This window comes from Gigantopelta aegis, chromosome 13 (assembly GCF_016097555.1).
Source record: "Gigantopelta aegis isolate Gae_Host chromosome 13, Gae_host_genome, whole genome shotgun sequence".
Lineage (NCBI taxonomy): Eukaryota > Metazoa > Mollusca > Gastropoda > Neomphalida > Peltospiridae > Gigantopelta > Gigantopelta aegis.
This window is the reverse complement of record NC_054711.1, coordinates 40,722,218-40,744,729: the sequence shown is the minus strand read 5'-3', so window position 1 is coordinate 40,744,729 and position 22,512 is coordinate 40,722,218. Positions and strand designations below refer to the sequence as shown.

General features: G+C 38.9%; 1 protein-coding gene across 3 annotated transcripts; it reads left to right on the top strand.

Annotated features, from left to right (window-relative positions):
• The first annotated feature begins 66 nt into the window (after positions 1-66).
• On the top strand, positions 67-20,855 carry LOC121387357 (general transcriptional corepressor trfA-like). 3 transcript variants are annotated; one of them, XM_041518410.1, is made up of 9 exons: positions 69-339; positions 1,321-1,461; positions 3,303-3,481; positions 3,859-4,011; positions 7,103-7,885; positions 8,410-8,568; positions 9,550-9,861; positions 11,105-11,122; positions 19,208-20,855. In XM_041518410.1, exons 2-9 carry the CDS (start codon positions 1,395-1,397, stop codon positions 19,928-19,930), a joined length of 2,394 nt encoding a protein of 797 aa, XP_041374344.1. In that variant the 5' UTR covers positions 69-339; positions 1,321-1,394; the 3' UTR covers positions 19,931-20,855. The 3 variants fall into 3 exon arrangements, with proteins under 3 accessions (XP_041374347.1, XP_041374344.1, XP_041374346.1); XM_041518413.1 differs by lacking the exon at positions 3,859-4,011 and having other exon boundaries at positions 67-339; XM_041518412.1 differs by lacking the exon at positions 11,105-11,122 and having other exon boundaries at positions 72-339.
• The last annotated feature ends 1,657 nt before the right edge of the window (positions 20,856-22,512 follow it).

Below are 22,512 nucleotides of genomic sequence, written 5' to 3'. Positions count from 1 at the left end.
AATGGACCCTCTGATGGGGATTGATCCTAGACCGACCACTCATCAGGCAAACACTTGTTGCTTCCAGACCGAAAATCTGTTAGAAATTAGAGCCAATTTGAACCCTCGATTTCCTAATTCTTTTCACTTTGTATGTCTCATTTGTTTGTTTCTTCTTCTCGTTTCCAGACAACAAGCAGGAATTCAAGAAGCCAGAGTTCATTAAAGGTATCCAGGATGTTGAGATCAAGGAAGGTCAAACTGTGAAGTTCAGGTGCAAGGTCAAAGGTTACCCGCAGCCAAGAGTGGTTTGGTACAAAGATGGCAGACTGCTGAAGCACAGCAAATCTTGTAGAATAGGTGAGACACGTGGATAGCATGGTTCGTACAGGATTTAAAAAAAAATTCAAGGACTTTTCAAGGAGATTTCCAGGTCCATTTCTCAGCTTTCAAGGACTCATCACAGTGAAAATAACAACTTATAATAAATGCTTTATTACCTATAGCTAACAGTGTTTAACTGTGATCAATTGTCTTTGCTAAGTCCTCGTTTTGTTTTGCTGTTTTTCACAGGGTGTTAGAATAACTGATGTGTGTAAGGTTTTCTGCAGTCTCAGCTGGGGGGGGGGGGGGGGGGGGGGGGGGGGGTGTATTTAGCTCAAGTTGGTTGAGTGCTCACCTGAGGTGCTTACATCGCAGGATCGAACCACCTCGGTGGATCTGTTCAACTGATTGTTTTTTTTCTCTCATTCCAACCAGTGCATCATGACTGGTATATCAACGGCCGTGGTATGTGCTGTCCTGTCTGTTGGATGGTGCATATAAAAGATCCCTTGCTACTAATGGAATTTTTTTTTGCCGGTTTCCACTCTAAGACTATATGTCAAAATTACCAAATGTTTGACATCCAATAGCCAATGATGAATAAATCAGTGTGCTTTAGTTGAACAAAATAAACAAACAGAAGACTGTACATCAAAATTACCAAATATTTTGACATCCAATAGCCGATGATTAATAAATCAATATGCTCTAGTGGTGTTGTTAAACAAAATAAATAAACAAACAGAAGACTACACATCAAAATTACCAAATATTTTGACATCCAATAGCCGATGATTAATAAATCATTATGCTCTAGTGGTGTTGTTAAACAAAATAAATAAACAAACAGAAGACTACACATCAAAATTACCAAATATTTTGACATCCAATAGCCGATGATTAATTATTGAGTATGCTCTAGTGGTGGCTTTCACATTTCATTCTTAACATTACTTTGGCACGCTATTAATTGTCTATAGGCAGAACTCTTATCACAATTTTTTTTTAATATTCCAGAGAAGTTTGGCAACCGCGACTACCTCTTGACAATTGACCATGCTACCCTGGATGACGATGCTGAGTATACGGTAATGGCGCGGAACGTTGCCGGGGAGACCAAGTCGTCGGCTCAAGTTATCATCGACTCGGACACTTTCGGTAAAGTTGACTAATCTGGGTATTTGACAACAACGTAGCAAAACCATTTCTGTCTGACTCTTTATGTTCTGTTTCTTGTGACCTTCACCTTTAATTCCAACTCTAGTAGCACCATTAAATAAAACAACTTTTTTTCTCTCTTTAATTCCAGTGTTTTATTCCATTCCTGTGATTTCACTGGGGATGTACTTTGTCGTGGTCCCATGTCTGAAAGGATTGGGAAAGTTAGCGCAAGTAAATCATACTTGGGATATGTTGTGAGACCACTGAATGATGCAGTACACCACACCACTGTTAAATTCATTTATTACAACAGACATACTAATAGAATCAATCACCGTTGTGGGGTATAGATAAGGAATTGCCATATCTATACTTTACAATGGTGATTGATTCTTTTTCTTGCCCATTTAATTACAGTAACAAAACATTAATTAGTTAAGCTACATACAGTTTGTTTATTGTTGAAAGATTCGTAAACATTTCAACTACAAACAATAAAACTCATTTAATCATACGCTGAAAAATATAGTCCAAGTTATGCAATGACATAAAAATGCAACAACTTAACAATAAATATAAAGTTGAAAATATTAATTTGTTTAAATATTTTTAAAACAATGATACAACGTGAAATGGCAAACAGAATTTTGAAAAGCCTGAGTTATGACGTCAGTTGTCGTAAAACATGAGTTATGATGTCACGCGTATGTAGAAATCGTCTAGCCCTCGGGTCGGACAGATTTATCTAGCACCATGCAAAAGCTGGATAACCCTGTCTAGTGGGCAAGAAAGTAGAATCTTGTTGGCTCGAACTCGGAAAAGTTGAATATATCACGATCCATAAACAAAGTCCTGAGTTACATTTACACGTTGTTCACCGAATGGTTAGGTCGAACTACCTGATGCGTCGAACACTTTCCGAGCAATGACAGGGTTCGCGCCAACGGGATTGAACTGTATTTTAAATATATATATTGAGAATTTTTAGTACAGAAATTGTGAATTTTCAGTGCCACTTTCTTTTGGGAAGGAGCCCATGTTCGGACCCACAGAATGCCTGGGTAAATCCATGGTCACACTATTCTTTTGAAAGAATATACAGCTGTGAACAATGTAGTTAGAACTTTTTGTTTGTTCATGTTGGCAGGTGGGATGTAGCCCAGTGGTAAAGCACTCGCTTGATGTGCGATTGGTTTAGGATCGATCCCCGTTGGTGACCCCATTGAGCTATTTCTCGTTCCAGCCAGTGCTGCACAACTGGTGTAACAAAGGCCTTGGTATGTACTATCCTGTCTGTGGGATGGTGCATATAAACGATCCCTTGCTACTAATGGAAATATGTAGCTCTCAGTGTGTCAGAATTACCAAATGTTTGACATCCAATAACTTATGATGAATAAATCAGTGTGCTCTAGTTGTGGAATATATAGAGAATATTTCATGTTTTTTCTCAAATGTGATTTATATTTCATCGAGTGAAGTTTGCAATCATATCTCACGAGTCACGCTTGCACGACGAGTGTGATATGATTGCAAACTTCACAAAATAAGATATAAATCATATATTTGACAAAAAACATGAAATTTTCTATTTATTATATAACTTTTGGCAATTTACCTTTATTTTTAAAATGCCAGCAGCAAAATAGTTGTGGCTTTCTTACAGTGAAGATAACACTTTCTACAGTGACAATAACACATTTTAGAGTGAACATTTTCACTCTAAAATGTGTTATCGTCATTGAGTGACTGATAACACTTTTATTTCACTTATATTTTAACATATTTCACTAAATGTTACATAATAAATAATGTTATTTCTGTGCTCTACGTTTCAGATGAATCGATGCCGGTGAAGGTGGAGGATGTCTCCTCGCACGTACAGACCCGCGGACAGACGGACAGATCTAACTCCAGCAGCGAGACGCCTCGTGCAGCAAGTCTGAGCAATAAGATCATCACAAGTAGAAACAATATCACCGAGGTTGCAGAAAATATCCTCGGAACAGCAAAAGAGGTACGGAATTTCAAATTTTTATCCACACCCTTCTCTCTCTTCCCCCCCCCCCCCGGAAACGGCACACAAAAAAGGGGAAAAAAACCTAACTTGAATTTGGTGTCATGTAGTCTTACTCTTTTTATAAATGAAAATCTGCATATGGAGATTTTGGTCTCAATTCACAGTTTAGTTTCACTAACTCACTTGTACTAACTATTTATATAACACCTAAATGAAAATTTGCATATGGTGAGTTTGGTCTCAATTCACAGTTTAGTTTCACTAATTCACATGTACTAACTATTTAGATAACACTTAATTGAAAATCTGCATATGGTGAGTTTGGACTCAATTCAGGGTTTAGTTTCACTAACTCACATGTACTAACTATTTAGATGTCACACCTAAATGAAAACCTGGATGCGATGGAGCGTGACCTGGATGCAGTTGAGTCTGATTTGTCGAGGTCGTCGGCTGATGAGACAAATAACAATATAAACTTGGGCGACACGACCCCGCTCGAAGCAATTGATGATTATAGGGCCAGGGTAAGATTACTTACTAAAAACATCATCATATTTCTCATCCCAGCCAGTGCTCCACGATTGGTGTAACAAAGGCTGTGGTATGTACTATCCTGTCTGTGGGATGGTGCATACAAAAGATCCCTTTCTGCTAATCGAAAAGAGTAGCCCATGAAGTGGCGACAGCGGGTTTCTTTTTCAGTATCTGTGTGGTTCTATAACCATATGTCCGACGTCATGTAACCATAAATAAAATGTGTTGGGTGCATCGTTAAATAAAGCATTGCCTTCCTTCAAAAGTCTAGAGGATACTTGTAATGAAATCTGAGACTTGCCGAGAATTTTTATACTTTTATCAACAAGACACAAGGGGGTATTCTTTTTATCATCCATTATCATTCTTTCCATTTGCTACAATTGTAAACAATGTCAGTAATGTGGGTTGCATGTCATTATATTTGGCGGTGGTACTCATTAACAGAACAACAGTGGCGTTACATCACTAATGATAGGTTTAGCGTGGAAACATACACAGTGACGTAACAAAAATAAGCGATATCTCCTGCGGAGAATATCACAGGAGATATCGCAAATTATAGTGCCAGCGATATCTCCTTACAAAAGACTTCAATGGATGATAAAATGAGTTACTGCTCAGAAAAGTTAAAAGATAAAATGTGTTTTGTTTAACGACAACACTAGAGCACACCGTCAATTCGGATACATGTTAGACATTTGGTACTACAAACACATGATCTTTGGAGGAAGCCTGCTACATGGTTTTTCAATGGCAGCAAGGGATCTTTTATATGCACTTTCCTAAAGACAGGACAGCACATACCACGGTCTTTGATGTATCAGTCGTATGGACACTTCTCGGAAATGAAAAAAAACCCATTGTGTCCACCAACGAGGTTTGACCCTATGACCCTGAGTCGCCTCAACTGAGTGCTCCACTGACTGAACTAGATGATGACCCTAACTTTGAAATGCAGTGATCTTAGCCCTAAGATCACCTTAAGTGCATAAGGTAGTTAGTCATTTAAGGTGATCTTAGAGCTAAGATCGCTTCATGGAACGGGGACCCTGGGCCCATATTTTTGAAGCAATCTTAGCCTACGAAATTTTAAAACCATCGTAAGCTGTGATGTCACTATGGCGTATGCTGTAGTGACGTCACAAGCTATGATGATTTTACGATTTCGTAGCGCTAAGATGGATTCGAAAATCTGGTCCCAGGCTTTCTTTGTTGTTTTGAGATAAAAGAAAGAAATGTTTTATTTAATGACGCACTCAACACATTTTATTTACGGTTATATGGCGTCAGACATATTAAAGAAAGAAATGTTTTATTTAACGATGCACTCAACACATTTTATTTATGGTTATATGGCGTCAGACATATGGTCAAGGACCACACAGATTTTGAGAGGAAACCCGCTGTCGCCACTACATGGGCTACTCTTCCGATTAGCAGCAAGGGATCTTTTATTTGCGCTTCCCTCAGGCAGGATAGCACAAACCATGGCCTTTGTTGAACCAGTTATGGATCACTGGTCGGTGCAAGTGGTTTACACCTACCCATTGAGCCTTGCGGAGCACTCACTCAGGGTTTGGAGTCGGTATCTGGATTAAAAATCCCATGCCTCGACTGGGATCCGAACCCAGTACCTACCAGCCTGTAGACCGATGGCCTAACCACTACGCCACTGAGGCCGGTTGTTTTGAAGAGAGTTTTGGTAAATAACTTTTCACTCGCTTGCTTGTTTACCTTCTAGCTTATTCACTGAGTCACTCATTCACTCACTCACTCACTCAATCAAACCTTCCTATTTACTCACTCACTTTGACTCACTTTTAAAACAATATTTACAATTTGTTAATTTATCAGTGTTGCCAAATCTGATAAGTTTTTCGTTATCGTGGTATTTTTAGTAGCTTAAAATTCATTTTACATGAAACTTGGGCTCAGCAGCTTAACACACATTCCTTCCTTCTGTTTTTGTTTTTCAGGAGAAAGCTGCAATAGGTGTCAATCATTTGGCCTCGTCAGCTCCCTCTACTCACTCGTTCACTCACTTAACTCACTCAACTCACTCAATAAAAATATCTGTCATCATTTTTAATCTTAATTTACACATTACTTACATTGTGTTAAATTATCAATATCAGCTAACCACATTTATCACATACTCATTTGATCTTACTGTAGTAGTAAAGACAATTCTGACCGTGCAATAACAACATATATTGAACATATGTGTGATACAAAATCTTGCATGCATAGTACATGTTCACATGAATGACGTCATGTCCCTAGCCAAGAATGACGTCGTGTCCCTAGCCAGGAATGACGTCGTGTCCCTAGCCAGGAATGACGTCATGCCCCCCTAGTCAGGAATGAAGTCATGTCCCTAGCCAGGAATGACGTCATGCCCCTAGCCAGGAATGACGTCATGTCCCTAGCCAGGAATGCACCTAGCCAGGAATGACATCATGCCCCTAGCCAGGAATGACGTCCTGCCCCTAGCCAGGAATGACGTCCTGCCCCTAGCCAGGAATGACGTCATGCCCCTAGCCAGGAATGACGTCATGTCCCTAGCCAGGAATGCCCCTAGCCAGGAATGACGTCATGCCCCTAGCCAGGAATGATGTCATGCCCCTAGCCAGGAATGACCTCATGTCCCTAGCCAGGAATGCCCCTAGCCAGGAATGACGTCATGCCCCTAGCCAGGAATGACATCATGTCCCTAGCCAGGAATGACGTCATGCCCCTAGCCAGGAATGACGTCATGTCCCTGGGTTTTTTCACACATTCCTTTGTTCTTGTTTTTTCTGGTAAGCTCAATTACTCGCCGTCCTGAACATGCTTCCGACGTGTTTGTGCTCATTCTGGTGTTTGTACGAGTTAAAAATGCACTTTATACGAAACTAATGCTTAACAGCTTTAACTCACATTCCTTTCTTTTGTGTTTTTTTTCTCACCTTCATTTGTTCTTCTTTTTTCTGGTAACCTCAATTACTCGCCGTCCTGAACATGCTTCCGAAGTGTTTGTGCTCATCCTGGCGTTTGTACGAGCATTTTATATAAAACTAATGGGTTTTTTTCCTCCAGGAGAAAGCAGCAGGCGGTGTCCGTCTGCTCACGTCGTCTGCTCTCGACATGCTGTGGACGGCGAATGAGATCATCAGACATGAGCGAGAGGAATCAGACGGCTTCGTCACCAGCACCCCGAGAGAGTCGGTGTCATCAGCGGACCGACGCGACTTCCACAACAACAGTAACAACAACTACAGCAACACCAACTATAGCAGTGTGAGTAGGGAGAAGGACTCTGGTAACGTTTCATTCCAGTCGAGAAACGAAAACATTCTGAAGTCATCAGACCATGTTGGTGGTCATGAAAATCCATCGGATGTGGATGATCGAACATGGATAAATGATGCACGTGGTTCCAATATGGATGATCGACTAAGGATAAATGATGCACGTGGTTCCGGTTGTGGTTCTGGCACGGATGATCGAATGCGGATAAACAATACATCTGCTTCTGTTTTGTGGGATAATTTCGATAATCGCAGGGACGATTCTGTGTTTAAACATGACCCTTCCAAAACTCCCTCTGCCCTGTCTGAACTGAGCCTTGATCTGTCAGGGAAAGGCAACAACTCACTGGAGACGACAGATGACAGGGTGGATGGGAACAACACAAACTGTTCGGTTGACGAGGGCATTGTGTGTAACTTTGGACCTAAAGCGATCGACTCGGACAAATACCGACGGGATTTCGAGAGCAAGGAAATGAAACGCGCCAAGTGGGAGGTGAAACTGGATCACTTCTCTCCACGAGCCGAGATCGTCAATCGGGACAAAACTCTACATGACACGCAAGAACAGGTATAGTGGAAGCCATATCTTTGAATGCATTTTTTATGAATATGTGTGAATACGTTAAGTTATAGTAATGATATTTCCATATATTTGTCCATTGAATCTGAAGAAAAGTTTGCCGTTGTGTGTGAATATACATCATGGTTGCCAGTTTGAAATTATGCAAATTAGCATATTTGCCCCACTGGGTGGGGGTGGGTGCGAGTGCGAATAATTTTTACATGCTCATATACCACTAGAGTTTCGAGCATGTCCGTCCCGGGGCCTGTCTCTGGATAGCCAGGGGCTTGTCCCGGGACAGAAAAATATTAAGCGGACAATTTTGAAATTTACATCCAAAAATTAAATAGTGGGCCTTTAAATTTTGACGGGGTGGGAGTGGTGTGATGGGTGCATACGCACTCCCTCCTAAAAAAATGTTTTTGCATTGTTGGTCCCTCCATATGGAATTCGCACTCCCCCCCCCCCCCATTAAAATTCCTGCATACTGTTCTGGATGTTACTCTGTGTTTGTCTTTCTCTGTGACCAGATCTACATGTCGGCAGGGAACGTGTTCTCGCTGGAGGACCGTGTACGAGATCTGGAGAGTAAAGTCAAGGGAGATAACCAGCTGAGTAATCAGCAGATGTCGGATCTTCAGAAGGAGGTAGCAAAAGCAGTGGTGCATGTTGAACACAGTGAGAACGAGGTGAGAGTTTTGTAACTATTACAGGGACACGATCCTGATCTTTCTTTTTTTTGTCTCACCGAAGTAAAAAGGCGAGATAAAGATACAGTGAAACCTGTCTAAACCGGACCCTGAATAAACTGGAATCCTGTCAAAACTGGCCAAGTTTCATGGTCCCGAATATTCTAAATTCTAAAAAGCAACCCTCAAAACACCAACTTGAATAAATATGAGGTCCCCGACTTGATTTGGTTTAGAATATAAAGTGTCATCATCAGATATGATGTTCCTCTACAATGTAATTTTATTTCAACAAACTTATGACGTTCCCTGATGATGTAATTTTGATTTGAAAAGACTTATGTTGCCAATAAGATGACATTATATATTGTATTGAATGTAACAGAAATTTAATTAAAATAAAAAGCGAGACTCTAAACACCAGATCGTGTCTAAATCAGGGCTGCAGAAAGTACTCGCCCGCTCAACAAACCTGCCTCGGTGGTGTCGTGGTTAGGCCATCGGTCTACAGGCTGGTAGGAACTTGTTTTGGATCCCAGTTGAGGCATGGGATTTTTAATCCAGATACCGACTCCAAACCCTGAGTGAGTGCTCCGCAAGGCTCAATGGGTAGGTGTGTAACAACAAAGGCCATGGTTTGTGCTATCCTGCCTGTGGGAAGCGCAAATAAAAGATCCCTTGCTGCTAATCGGAAGAGTAGCCCATGTAGTGGCGACAGCAGGTTTCCTCTCAGAATCTGTGTGGTCCTTAACCATATGTCTGACGCCATATAACCGTAAATAAAATGTGTTGAGTGTGTCATTAAATAAAACACTTCTTTCTTTCTTTTTTCACCCGATCGCCAAATGCAAGTAAAAATTCAAACAGACGAGTTTAAAAATGCAAATACCAGTCCGACAGGGATCTGTTTTATATTACATTGTGATAAACGTAACAGAAATTTAATTAAAATAACTACACTGAAGAATTTCTTACATTCAGGTGAACTCCATTGAGAGGGCTGTGATAGGCCTGCAAGAATCCACGTCACCGTCGCCTTCCCAGAATTCCCCTCGCGCGGACACCTCGAGCCAGCTGTCGTCACGGCGACAGTCGTTTGACTCGGGGATCTCGTCGCTGCGCGAAAAGGTGGAGCCAGTGCGACTGGTGGGCCACACAGGGGAGGATGAGGTCCCGGAGAGCCGGGGGGAGTACGACGCGGACTCGGGGATCGAACTCCCATCCGTGAACCGGCTGCGAGCCATGTTCTCCACCCGGAGGGAGGACGATCTCGGAGACGGCAACTTCAAGAGGGTACGCTGGAACAATTAATATTACCAGTTGTAGAGGTTATATTACCAGTTGTAGAGGTTATATTACCAGTTGTAGAGATAATATTACCAGTTGTAGAGGTCATATTACCAGTTGTAGAGGTCATATTACCAGTTGTAGAGGTCATATTACCAGTTGTAGAGATAATATTACCAGTTGTAGAGGTCATATTACCAGTTGTAGTTATATTACCAGTTGTAGAGGTCATATTACCAGTTGTAGAGGTCATATTACCAGTAGTAGAGATAATATTACCAGTTGTAAAGATAATATTACCAGTTGTAGAGTTTATATTACCAGTTGTAGAGGTCATATTTCCAGTTGTAGAGGTTATATTACTTCAGGGACAAACTTCAAGACGGTATGCTGGAACAATTTATATTACCGATTGTAGAGGTTATATTATCAGGTGTAGAGTTTATGTTATCAGTTGTAGAGTTTATGTTACTAGTCAGAAAATTTATATTACCAGTTAAAGAATTCACATTACCAGTTATTGAGTTCATCTTACCAGTTATCGTAAAAAAAAAAATAATAATATATATAATAAAATTATAACTCACAAAATTTAGGAGGGGGGTGGGCTCCTGGGGCCCCCCACTAGATCCGCCTCTGCTTCACTAACAAATGTAGAGAGTTTCTTATCATAAATAACTCAATTATTTTAAGTTTGTCATCAATCATGTAATGCTCTTGGGGCATATGCATTGAAAGTGTGGGGGTGGGGGGGTGTGGGTGGGTGGGTGGGGAGGGCAGGGGGCACTGCATGGTCCCCCCCAACTCCCAAGGTAATACATGTATAGTGCCCCTCACCATTGGAAGGCAAATTGATACATTATTGGACCCCGGGGTATTTCATACAGAGCCGTATTATTGCACAGGCTGACTAGGCCAGGTCTTAGTGCACCAGATTTTCGGGGGTGGCAAAATCTTGTAAAAAAAGAAAAGAAAAAAAAGGCTACATGATATTAAGATTATTATTTTGGAGGTGCAAGAAGAGGGAGGGGGTTGGGAACAAATATGATAATGGCCTAGGTGGGGGCCAAATAAACAAATATGTCTCAATGGTCCCTTTTTTGACACCCAATAGCCGATGTATTTTTCATGCTGGGGTGTCGTTAAACATTCATTCATTCATTCATTCATTCATTCATTCATTCAATGGTCCTTTCTCAGGTTTTGATTTTTTCTTGCATAATTGATCTAGTAAAATATTAACTTGCAGAGAGATAGTGACGAAGGGGTGAGTATTCTGACTGCAGTCAGCCTACATGTAGTGTAGTAGTGTTTTTAAAAGAAATCTTTTATCTATATCTTCGTTCATCCTTTTTAATCTTTTCTTCTTGTTTTTCACTAATTATAGTACAGGTAAGATGAGCTGATGACATAAATACGTGTGCGCTTTTAATTACCTACTGACTAAACATTTCTTTCAGATTCTTTATGTTTATATTGGTACAGATAACCAAACAAACAAACAAAACGTAGAGTAGAAACAAAATATATTCGCATTTAAACATGTATTTAAAAGTAGACAAAGGCCCAAACCCCACAACATTTTACTACGTTGGATATAGACCTATAATCTCTATTAACAATATTTATTATACCACGATGGGAAAGAATACAGTGTGATATCATTTCCGTTTGCCACTGTAATGTCGTTTTGATAAGTGACATCATCTTGACTAAGGGCGAGACGTAGCCCAGTGGTAAAGCGCTCGCTTGATGTGCAGTCAGTTTGGGATCGATCCCCATCGGTGAGCTCATTGGGCTATTTCTCGTTCCAGCCAGTGCACCACAACTGGTACATTAATGGCCATAGTATGTGCTATCATGTCTATGGGATGGTGCATATAAAAGATCCCTTGCTGCTAATCGAAAAGAGTAGCCAATGAAGTGGTGACAGCGGGTTTCCTCCCTCAATATCTGCGTGGTCCTTAACCATATTTCCGACGCCATATAACTGTCTCATTGAAAATAATGTATTGGAATTTTCTTTTTAGCCAGACCGCGCACACGCACCACATTCAGTCTTAATGTGTGTATGATCCTTTAAGTGATGCATTCAGTCTTAATGTGTGTACGAGTCTCAAGTGATACATTCAGTCTTAATGTGTGTACGAGCCTTTAAGTGATGCATTCAGTCTTAATGTGTGTACGAGCCTTTAAGTGATGCATTCAGTCTTAATGTGTGTATGATCCTTTAAGTGTTGCATTCAGTCTTAATGTGTGTATGAGCCTTTAAGTGTTGCATTCAGTCTTAATGTGTGTATGAGTCTCAAGTGATGCATTCAGTCTTAATGTGTGTATGAGCCTTTAAGTGATGCATTCAGTCTTAATGTGTGTATGAGCCTTTAAGTGATGCATTCAGTCTTAATGTGTGTATGATCCTTTAAGTGATGCATTCAGTCTTAATGTGTGTACGATCCTTTAAGTGATGCATTCAGTCTTAATGTGTGTACGATCCTTTAAGTGATGCATTCAGTCTTAATGTGTGTATGAGCCTTTAAGTGATGCATTCAGTCTTAATGTGTGTATGAGCCTTTAAGTGATGCATTCAGTCTTAATGTGTGTATGAGCCTTTAAGTGATGCATTCAGTCTTAATGTGTGTACGATCCTTTAAGTGATGCATTCAGTCTTAATGTGTGTATGAGCCTTTAAGTGATGCATTCAGTCTTAATGTGTGTATGAGCCTTTAAGTGATGCATTCAGTCTTAATGTGTGTATGAGCCTTTAAGTGATGCATTCAGTCTTAATGTGTGTGTGATCCTCAAGTGATGCATTCAGTCTTAATGTGTGTACGAGCCTTTAAGTGATGCATTCAGTCTTAATGTGTGTATGATCCTCAAGTGATGCATTCAGTCTTAATGTGTGTACGAGCCTTTAAGTGATGCATTCAGTCTTAATGTGTGTATGAGCCTTTAAGTGATGCATTCAGTATTAATGTGTGTGTGAGCCTTTAAGTGTTGCATTCAGTCTTAATGTGTGTATGAGTCTCAAGTGATGCATTCAGTCTTAATGTGTGTATGAGCCTTTAAGTGATGCATTCAGTCTTAATGTGTGTATGATCCTTTAAGTGTTGCATTCAGTCTTAATGTGTGTATGAGCCTTTAAGTGTTGCATTCAGTCTTAATGTGTGTATGAGTCTCAAGTGATGCATTCAGTCTTAATGTGTGTACGATCCTTTAAGTGATGCATTCAGTCTTAATGTGTGTATGAGCCTTTAAGTGATGCATTCAGTCTTAATGTGTGTATGATCCTTTAAGTGATGCATTCAGTCTTAATGTGTGTACGATCCTTTAAGTGATGCATTCAGTCTTAATGTGTGTATGAGCCTTTAAGTGATGCATTCAGTCTTAATGTGTGTATGAGCCTTTAAGTGATGCATTCAGTCTTAATGTGTGTGTGATCCTCAAGTGATGCATTCAGTCTTAATGTGTGTACGAGCCTTTAAGTGATGCATTCAGTCTTAATGTGTGTATGATCCTCAAGTGATGCATTCAGTCTTAATGTGTGTACGAGCCTTTAAGTGATGCATTCAGTCTTAATGTGTGTATGATCCTCAAGTGATGCATTCAGTCTTAATGTGTGTATGAGCCTTTAAGTGATGCATTCAGTATTAATGTGTGTATGAGCCTTTAAGTGATGCATTCAGTCTTAATGTGTGTATGATCCTCAAGTGATGCATTCAGTCTTAATGTGTGTATGAGCCTTTAAGTGATGCATTCAGTCTTAATGTGTGTATGATCCTCAAGTGATGCATTCAGTCTTAATGTGTGTATGATCTTCAAGTGATGCATTCAGTCTTAATGTGTGTATGATCTTCAAGTGATGCATTCAGTCTTAATGTGTGTATGAGCCTTTAAGTGATGCATTCAGTCTTAATGTGTGTGTGATCCTTTAAGTGATGCATTCAGTCTTAATGTGTGTATGATCCTCAAGTGATGCATTCAGTCTTAATGTGTGTATGATCTTCAAGTGATGCATTCAGTCTTAATGTGTGTATGATCCTCAAGTGATGCATTCAGTCTTAATGTGTGTACGATCCTTTAAGTGATGCATTCAGTCTTAATGTGTGTATGATCCTCAAGTGATGCATTCAGTCTTAATGTGTGTACGATCCTTTAAGTGATGCATTCAGTCTTAATGTGTGTATGATCCTCAAGTGATGCATTCAGTCTTAATGTGTGTATGATCCTTTAAGTGATGCATTCAGTCTTAATGTGTGTATGATCCTTTAAGTGATGCATTCAGTCTTAATGTGTGTATGAGCCTTTAAGTGATGCATTCAGTATTAATGTGTGTACGAGCCTTCAAGTGATGCATTCAGTCTTAATGTGTGTATGAGCCTTTAAGTGATGCATTCAGTCTTAATGTGTGTATGAGTCTCAAGTGATGCATTCAGTCTTAATGTGTGTATGAGCCTTTAAGTGATGCATTCAGTCTTAATGTGTGTATGATCCTCAAGTGATGCATTCAGTCTTAATGTGTGTATGATCTTCAAGTGATGCATTCAGTCTTAATGTGTGTATGAGCCTTTAAGTGATGCATTCAGTCTTAATGTGTGTATGATCCTCAAGTGATGCATTCAGTCTTAATGTGTGTATGATCCTTTAAGTGATGCATTCAGTCTTAATGTGTGTATGATCCTCAAGTGATGCATTCAGTCTTAATGTGTGTACGATCCTTTAAGTGATGCATTCAGTCTTAATGTGTGTATGATCCTCAAGTGATGCATTCAGTCTTAATGTGTGTACGAGCCTTTAAGTGATGCATTCAGTCTTAATGTGTGTATGAGCCTCAAGTGATGCATTCAGTCTTAATGTGTGTGTGATCCTCAAGTGATGCATTCAGTCTTAATGTGTGTGTGATCCTCAAGTGATGCATTCAGTCTTAATGTGTGTGTGATCCTCAAGTGATGCATTCAGTCTTAATGTGTGTACGATCCTCAAGTGATGCATTCAGTCTTAATGTGTGTATGATCCTCAAGTGATGCATTCAGTCTTAATGTGTGTATGATCTTCAAGTGATGCATTCAGTCTTAATGTGTGTACGATCCTCAAGTGATGCATTCAGTCTTAATGTGTGTGTGATCCTCAAGTGATGCATTCAGTCTTAATGTGTGTACGAGCCTTTAAGTGATGCATTCAGTCTTAATGTGTGTATGATCCTCAAGTGATGCATTCAGTCTTAATGTGTGTATGAGCCTTTAAGTGATGCATTCAGTATTAATGTGTGTATGAGCCTTTAAGTGATGCATTCAGTCTTAATGTGTGTATGATCCTCAAGTGATGCATTCAGTCTTAATGTGTGTATGAGCCTTTAAGTGATGCATTCAGTCTTAATGTGTGTATGATCCTCAAGTGATGCATTCAGTCTTAATGTGTGTATGATCTTCAAGTGATGCATTCAGTCTTAATGTGTGTATGATCTTCAAGTGATGCATTCAGTCTTAATGTGTGTATGAGCCTTTAAGTGATGCATTCAGTCTTAATGTGTGTGTGATCCTTTAAGTGATGCATTCAGTCTTAATGTGTGTATGATCCTCAAGTGATGCATTCAGTCTTAATGTGTGTATGATCTTCAAGTGATGCATTCAGTCTTAATGTGTGTATGATCCTCAAGTGATGCATTCAGTCTTAATGTGTGTACGATCCTTTAAGTGATGCATTCAGTCTTAATGTGTGTATGATCCTCAAGTGATGCATTCAGTCTTAATGTGTGTACGATCCTTTAAGTAATGCATTCAGTCTTAATGTGTGTATGATCCTCAAGTGATGCATTCAGTCTTAATGTGTGTATGATCCTTTAAGTGATGCATTCAGTCTTAATGTGTGTATGATCCTTTAAGTGATGCATTCAGTCTTAATGTGTGTATGAGCCTTTAAGTGATGCATTCAGTATTAATGTGTGTACGAGCCTTCAAGTGATGCATTCAGTCTTAATGTGTGTATGAGCCTTTAAGTGATGCATTCAGTCTTAATGTGTGTATGAGTCTCAAGTGATGCATTCAGTCTTAATGTGTGTATGAGCCTTTAAGTGATGCATTCAGTCTTAATGTGTGTATGATCCTCAAGTGATGCATTCAGTCTTAATGTGTGTATGATCTTCAAGTGATGCATTCAGTCTTAATGTGTGTATGAGCCTTTAAGTGATGCATTCAGTCTTAATGTGTGTATGATCCTCAAGTGATGCATTCAGTCTTAATGTGTGTATGATCCTTTAAGTGATGCATTCAGTCTTAATGTGTGTATGATCCTCAAGTGATGCATTCAGTCTTAATGTGTGTACGATCCTTTAAGTGATGCATTCAGTCTTAATGTGTGTATGATCCTCAAGTGATGCATTCAGTCTTAATGTGTGTACGAGCCTTTAAGTGATGCATTCAGTCTTAATGTGTGTATGAGCCTCAAGTGATGCATTCAGTCTTAATGTGTGTGTGATCCTCAAGTGATGCATTCAGTCTTAATGTGTGTGTGATCCTCAAGTGATGCATTCAGTCTTAATGTGTGTGTGATCCTCAAGTGATGCATTCAGTCTTAATGTGTGTACGATCCTCAAGTGATGCATTCAGTCTTAATGTGTGTATGATCCTCAAGTGATGCATTCAGTCTTAATGTGTGTATGATCTTCAAGTGATGCATTCAGTCTTAATGTGTGTACGATCCTCAAGTGATGCATTCAGTCTTAATGTGTGTGTGATCCTCAAGTGATGCATTCAGTCTTAATGTGTGTATGATCCTCAAGTGATGCATTCAGTCTTAATGTGTGTATGAGCCTTTAAGTGATGCCATCTTTCTTGCATTTAGCTTTGTGCTTTACCCACGACTGGCAAAAAGAAATGATTAGTTCATCACCATGCACATATAAACAATGTAACGCATTATAATAAGTAGAATACTATAACCATTTGCATAAGAGACTGTTTATATTACAGCTGGTTTGTTTTCAACAGTGCATCACTTGCTTTTCCTGGTGATGTTTGATTGAAAACACAGCTCTAATATACGCGGTCTATATTACAGAAACTTGTTTAGTATCCTCTATTTAAAGGGTTTGTTTTGTTTTTAGTCCCCTACCAGTCCCAACCGGAGGGGACTGTAGGTTTCGTTTCCATCCATCTGTCTGTCTCTGTGTCCGTCTGTCCAACAGATAGTTTTGTGGACGTTTTGTTCACAATGCCTCCAGATATTGAACTGAAATTTTGTATATAGCTTATCATGTACTGTTACAGATCAAGTTTAACTTTCATGGCAATTTACTCACTTTTGACAGAGTTATGGCCCTTGGACTCGAAATAACAATACCAAACTTGTATGTTTATTTATGAATTAGAGTTTAGAAATGCTGTTTCAATATGACAGAATGTAGTTAGCATCTTACAAAGAATGACAGAATGTATCTTGTATGACGTCATACTGCAAAAACCTTGCTAGGTTGACGATACTCGATTTGCATACACAAAAATGGATTAAATAATGATTTTCCGACAATTCCTGTGGGATTGCAGGATAAAAGTAATAACTGGTTATTGTCTTAAGATATCAGCTTTATCCTGCTCAGGTCGAATGGCAATTGTAAACTGACTGGAGTGTGTTCTGTATTGCGATTGATTAATTACATTCTTTTTCCGGGATCAAATGAAAATAATACCTGGAAAGCTAATGACGTCATTAGCAATTGGAACAGGTGAAGTTGATGATTCAAGCGTCTACAGTTAGATTGTATTTCAAGAAATACCAAATATACAGTTAGTTCTGTAGAAAAACGATTCAGTTTACAATGGACATAACCATATTGACGTTTTAGATTTGTGGGTGTTATTGTCTATTTGATGCCCGCAAATGTCTCATTTTTGACCTCAGGCTTACGACTTCGGTCAAAAATGACATTTGCAGGGTCAGATAACACCCACAAATCTAACAACTCCATATGGTTATCTCCTAATTGCAGCTCGGAAGAGTCTCGCTGCATTCGCCATTCTAACCTTTACCGGATAAAGCCGATATCTTAAAGACAGTAACCAGTTATTCCCTATATATCAACCAAATTATGAGTCCTAAATACGAATATTACGACCCCCCTCTCCCAATAGTATCAGAGAAGAAAGTGGTACACTGTACCTTTCACAGCTTATTTTCAATATAGCGGGATGTTTTTATAACACAGTGTGCTATTCATAAATCATAAAATCATTTTAACATTTTCTAAATATTCATTTTGAAATGGTTCTTAGTGGTTGTTTTTAATCTTTTTTATACTGTTTTATTTTTACACAGAGTTTTTGTCTATAAAATATTAATTGAGGAAAGGGATTAGATAACATTTGTATTTTTACATTTTTTTTATAGCATTTTTTTTTGAGTGAAGGTTTTTATTAATGTTTTTGCTATTTTTATATTACTGTGGCAACCGTGTTTTATATATACTTGTATATTTGTATCTAAATTTATATAAGACACTAAATACCTTTTAAATTGATTTTTATATTTTTTGTATTGGGGTTATGGGTCAAGATATTTATATTTACAAAATAGACTTTAATTGCAACATTTAACAAAAATCAAAAACAAAAATTCACTAGCCGTCGGGCATGGCAATAGTAGTTATTTACTAGTCCAACATTGAATATCGCTAGCCATGGGAGTGGGGCTACCATAATCTAGAAGTCCTGCATCATTTTACATCAGTATATATTGAAGGTTCAGAACATCTGTGAAAAAATCCTTTCAGTAATATTTTTATTTGGTTTCAAATTAATATTGTTAACATTGACATTCAGTGATTCTGAAAGTTTCTTGCAGTTATTGAAAGAACATTATTTTAAATATATTTTAATGTTTTATTACACCCACATACTGATGAATAACAATGTAAAATATGCCATATAATTCAGTTAAGAAAACTTTGTAGCAGTTTGTTACACAGATGATCATACTTCATCTAAATGAGTATTGAAATATTTGTGATAAATTTCATATGGCACATTTGCTCATTCATGTGAACATTACACATTTAATACAATTTATGAAAATTGTGAGGATTTTTTTTTTTTTTTCTTTCAGAATGTCATACTCCATGTAAATCAGAATTCAATCTTGTTTGATTAATTTCTTATGGCACACTCATTCTTGTAATTATTATGGATCAATTTATAAAAAATGTTGGTATTGTATTTTATTTTTTTATTACATATCTTTGAATATTGATAGTTACATTCCATGTCAAAAAGTATCCAACTTGTTTGATAAATTTTGTATGACACCCTTGCTTGTGTAATAACTATGTTTATTTAATTTATGGTGGTTTTGTTTTTGTTTTCAGATCCATAGCATCACAGCGCGCAGTGTTTCTAAGGAACAGTTGGAGAAGCTCCGTGGTTCCAAGCTTCACGCTGCATCCAAGTCACCACTCTGTATACAAGACAGTGTAGCAACATCGGCATCATCACCAACGTTAAAATCATCGTCAACGCTACAGTTCAGCTTCAGTGAAACTACGAAACAGTCGACGCCGCAATCCGTATCCTCCAAAGTGAACCTCCGACCCCTGTCGCGCGAAGCGTCAAGAGAGAAAGACACGCCCCCATTCTCTCGGTCAGACAGTTTGTCCGACTCTTCGACTTTCAAAGACTTGGAGCCGGTGAAAGACCCGGTTTTGATTTATCCTCAAACCGACGACGCGAGATCTTCGGTTTCTGATAGCCCTGCGCCCCGCGTGACGATGACAGTCTCACAACACACGATGTCACCGTTGAGCTCCAAGTCAAAAAAGTCTGATCGGAACTTTAATTTAAACCTTTCCAGTGCTTCGTCAACGCCCAACCTGAGTCCCAACCTAACCCCTACCTCCGGCCTGGCGAAAACTGTGAAGAGTCGAATTGATGCCGATTCTTCGTGCGAGAAAACCAAATCCCCTAAAATCAGGAGTGGAAGCATTGTAGCCCGAACGCAATTCTGGGAAAAGCGTATTACGGAAGGAAGCGTCAATGACAGTGAGATTGAAGGCGAATTTCCTGATATTACATCTGATGATGAGCAACTGTGAAGTCACGTGGGCACTGTGGTGGAAGCATTATCGCCCGAACGCAATTCTGGGAAAAGCGTATTATGGAAGAGAGTGTCAATGACTGAGATTAAAGGCAAATTTCCCGATATTATTATGTCTGATGATGACAAATTGTGACATCATGTGGGCGTCGTCTTGGATGTGGAAGCATTATCACCCGAACACAATTCTGGAAAAAGCGTATTACGGAAGAGAGTGTTAATGACTGAGATCGATGGCGAATTTCCCTTTATTACGTCTGATGTTGACAAATTGTAACATCATGTGGGCATCGTCTTGGATGTGTTCTCTACCAATGATATTTCATTATTAAGTAGGGTTTAAACTGTTGATCATTAATTCGTCAAATACACATACAAATAAATGCTAAATTTTGGTGAATATATTTTATTAATTAATTTCACCAAAAAGCTAATTCGATAAACTGCATGTCCATTGTAGATCTACCACCATTGTTCACTGTTAATTGATTTAAACATTAATTCCATCTTCAGTTGGCTTGTTTGGTTACGCAACTGTAAATTCACATGGACTGCCAATCCGATTAAATGTGATGAACCTTTTCATTCTAAAATTAAAGGTCACAAACTTAAGGAGCATCTCTCCAAACCGGACCTTCTGTAAAACGGATTTCCATCAAAACCAGATGTTTTTCACAGTCCCTATTTAATAATCTGTACAGAACTTCACCTTTCTAAACCAGATACCTCTTATAACCAGACATTGTACCTGGTCCTGAGGGTGTTTGGTATAGAGGGGTATCACAGTAATTGGTATCCTACGAGTAGGTACAAATAACATGAACCAAGTTCTAGTTATGTTAAATTTTGAAATATTTGCTCCTCAAATTCACCAAACTGCTAATAATGTTTTGTGTTGGGCTTAATTAAAACTTGATTAAGGATATATTGGTCTTGGGTCTCATGGTGCCAGATTCATTAACTGTCTACGCATTTGTCATTAATTCAGTCAATTTTGTTTCATTCACTACGAAATAAACTAAACATATTCAACACTTTTCATTTTGATCTAGAGGTCTGCTTGTTAAACAGGGGGCATGTAAGTAATATTCTTTAATTCACTATAAAATAAAATAACAAAATAAAATGAATTTGAATTACATCACCATATATGATACTGGCTGCTATTATAATGGATATGCAATGGAGATTTTCCTGTGTATTTCATATTTTCCTCCAAGCAATCTGGAGGAAACCGCCATTTATACACCACAATTTTATATTCTTGAATCACTTGCATGTGAGGGTTTCCGTGAGTACTCGGGCACGGTTCGCGTCTAGCAAGCCTCGAGTCCGTTCACAGGGCTCGAGTACCCGTACAAGTAAGACAGTGTAGAACATTATTTTCAGCAGTAACTAATCAGCAATACAAGTTACACAATAATTATATGATCGTGTGCCAGTTTCTCTTTTTAATCTGTCCGTCCGTCCGTCTCCATAATGAACGTATCAACCACTTCCTAAATACAGTTCAGTGGAATGATTTCGGATTCATGTTCAGCGCTGGAATTAAGATGCATATATTTTCCTTTAGTCCTTAATCTCATTATCACCTAGTGTAAGTATCGGGTACTCGGGTACTCGGGTACTCGGGTCCTGGTCGAGTTTGACCCTCGAGTACTCGAGTCCAATATTTTGGACTCGTGGAGGCCCTATTACATGTATGCAAAGATTATATGTGGCATGAATTAAATTGTACATATTTTTCACAAATACATGTTTAAAAAAGTGAAATATTAAATTTTCAATTTTGAGAATGTATCTTTAATACTTAGATGAACAAACATATGTGTGAGGATATTGCGTCAGTGTACCTGTGTGTGTAATGTATGGTTTAACGGAAATTGCACGATTTTTTAGCAACACTATTGTAAACCAATGGACGTTGTATTCTGTGCCCTGTACAGATATGCAAAGCTACTCAATAGATGGCCACAGATCACAGTTATCTTCCCTTTTGGTTCACCAAAATCCGGAAATATATCCGTGCAAGTACAAGTAGTCTGCTGTTTGATTGTGATTATTTCGTGGCAGACAGATTTAAAATGACAACTATTGGACTGAAGGTGACAGGGTAGAGCATGTAGTTTGGAAACGTGTGTAATTTGTTAACATTGAAGACTTTTTTCGTGGTAATTCCGGCCCATGGAGATGTAGTGCTCTGAGTAAAATGGGTGTATTCCAGCCAGGTTTAGTGGGTGTGCACGTTTAGCCCGATATCCTGGCAGAAAGAGCCGCACAACGTTGGTTGTCCTTTCCGGGGTATGTTGCTCTCAGGCAACCAGAGGTGGAAGAAATAAATCAACAAGCCTACTGATATTAATAAAAGTGCTATACTATAGCCACTAATGCTGTACAGAAACACATAGCGTAAATACTTGTGTTCTGTGGCCAGATTGTACTGGCTGTCAACACGGAACATATGTACCTGTGTGAAAATTAGGACACAAAGGCTCAAACATTATGGCTTTAACTTCAGCATATACATAACTATTATTATTATACTGAGCAACAAAAGAAACGCCAGCAAGTACAAATATC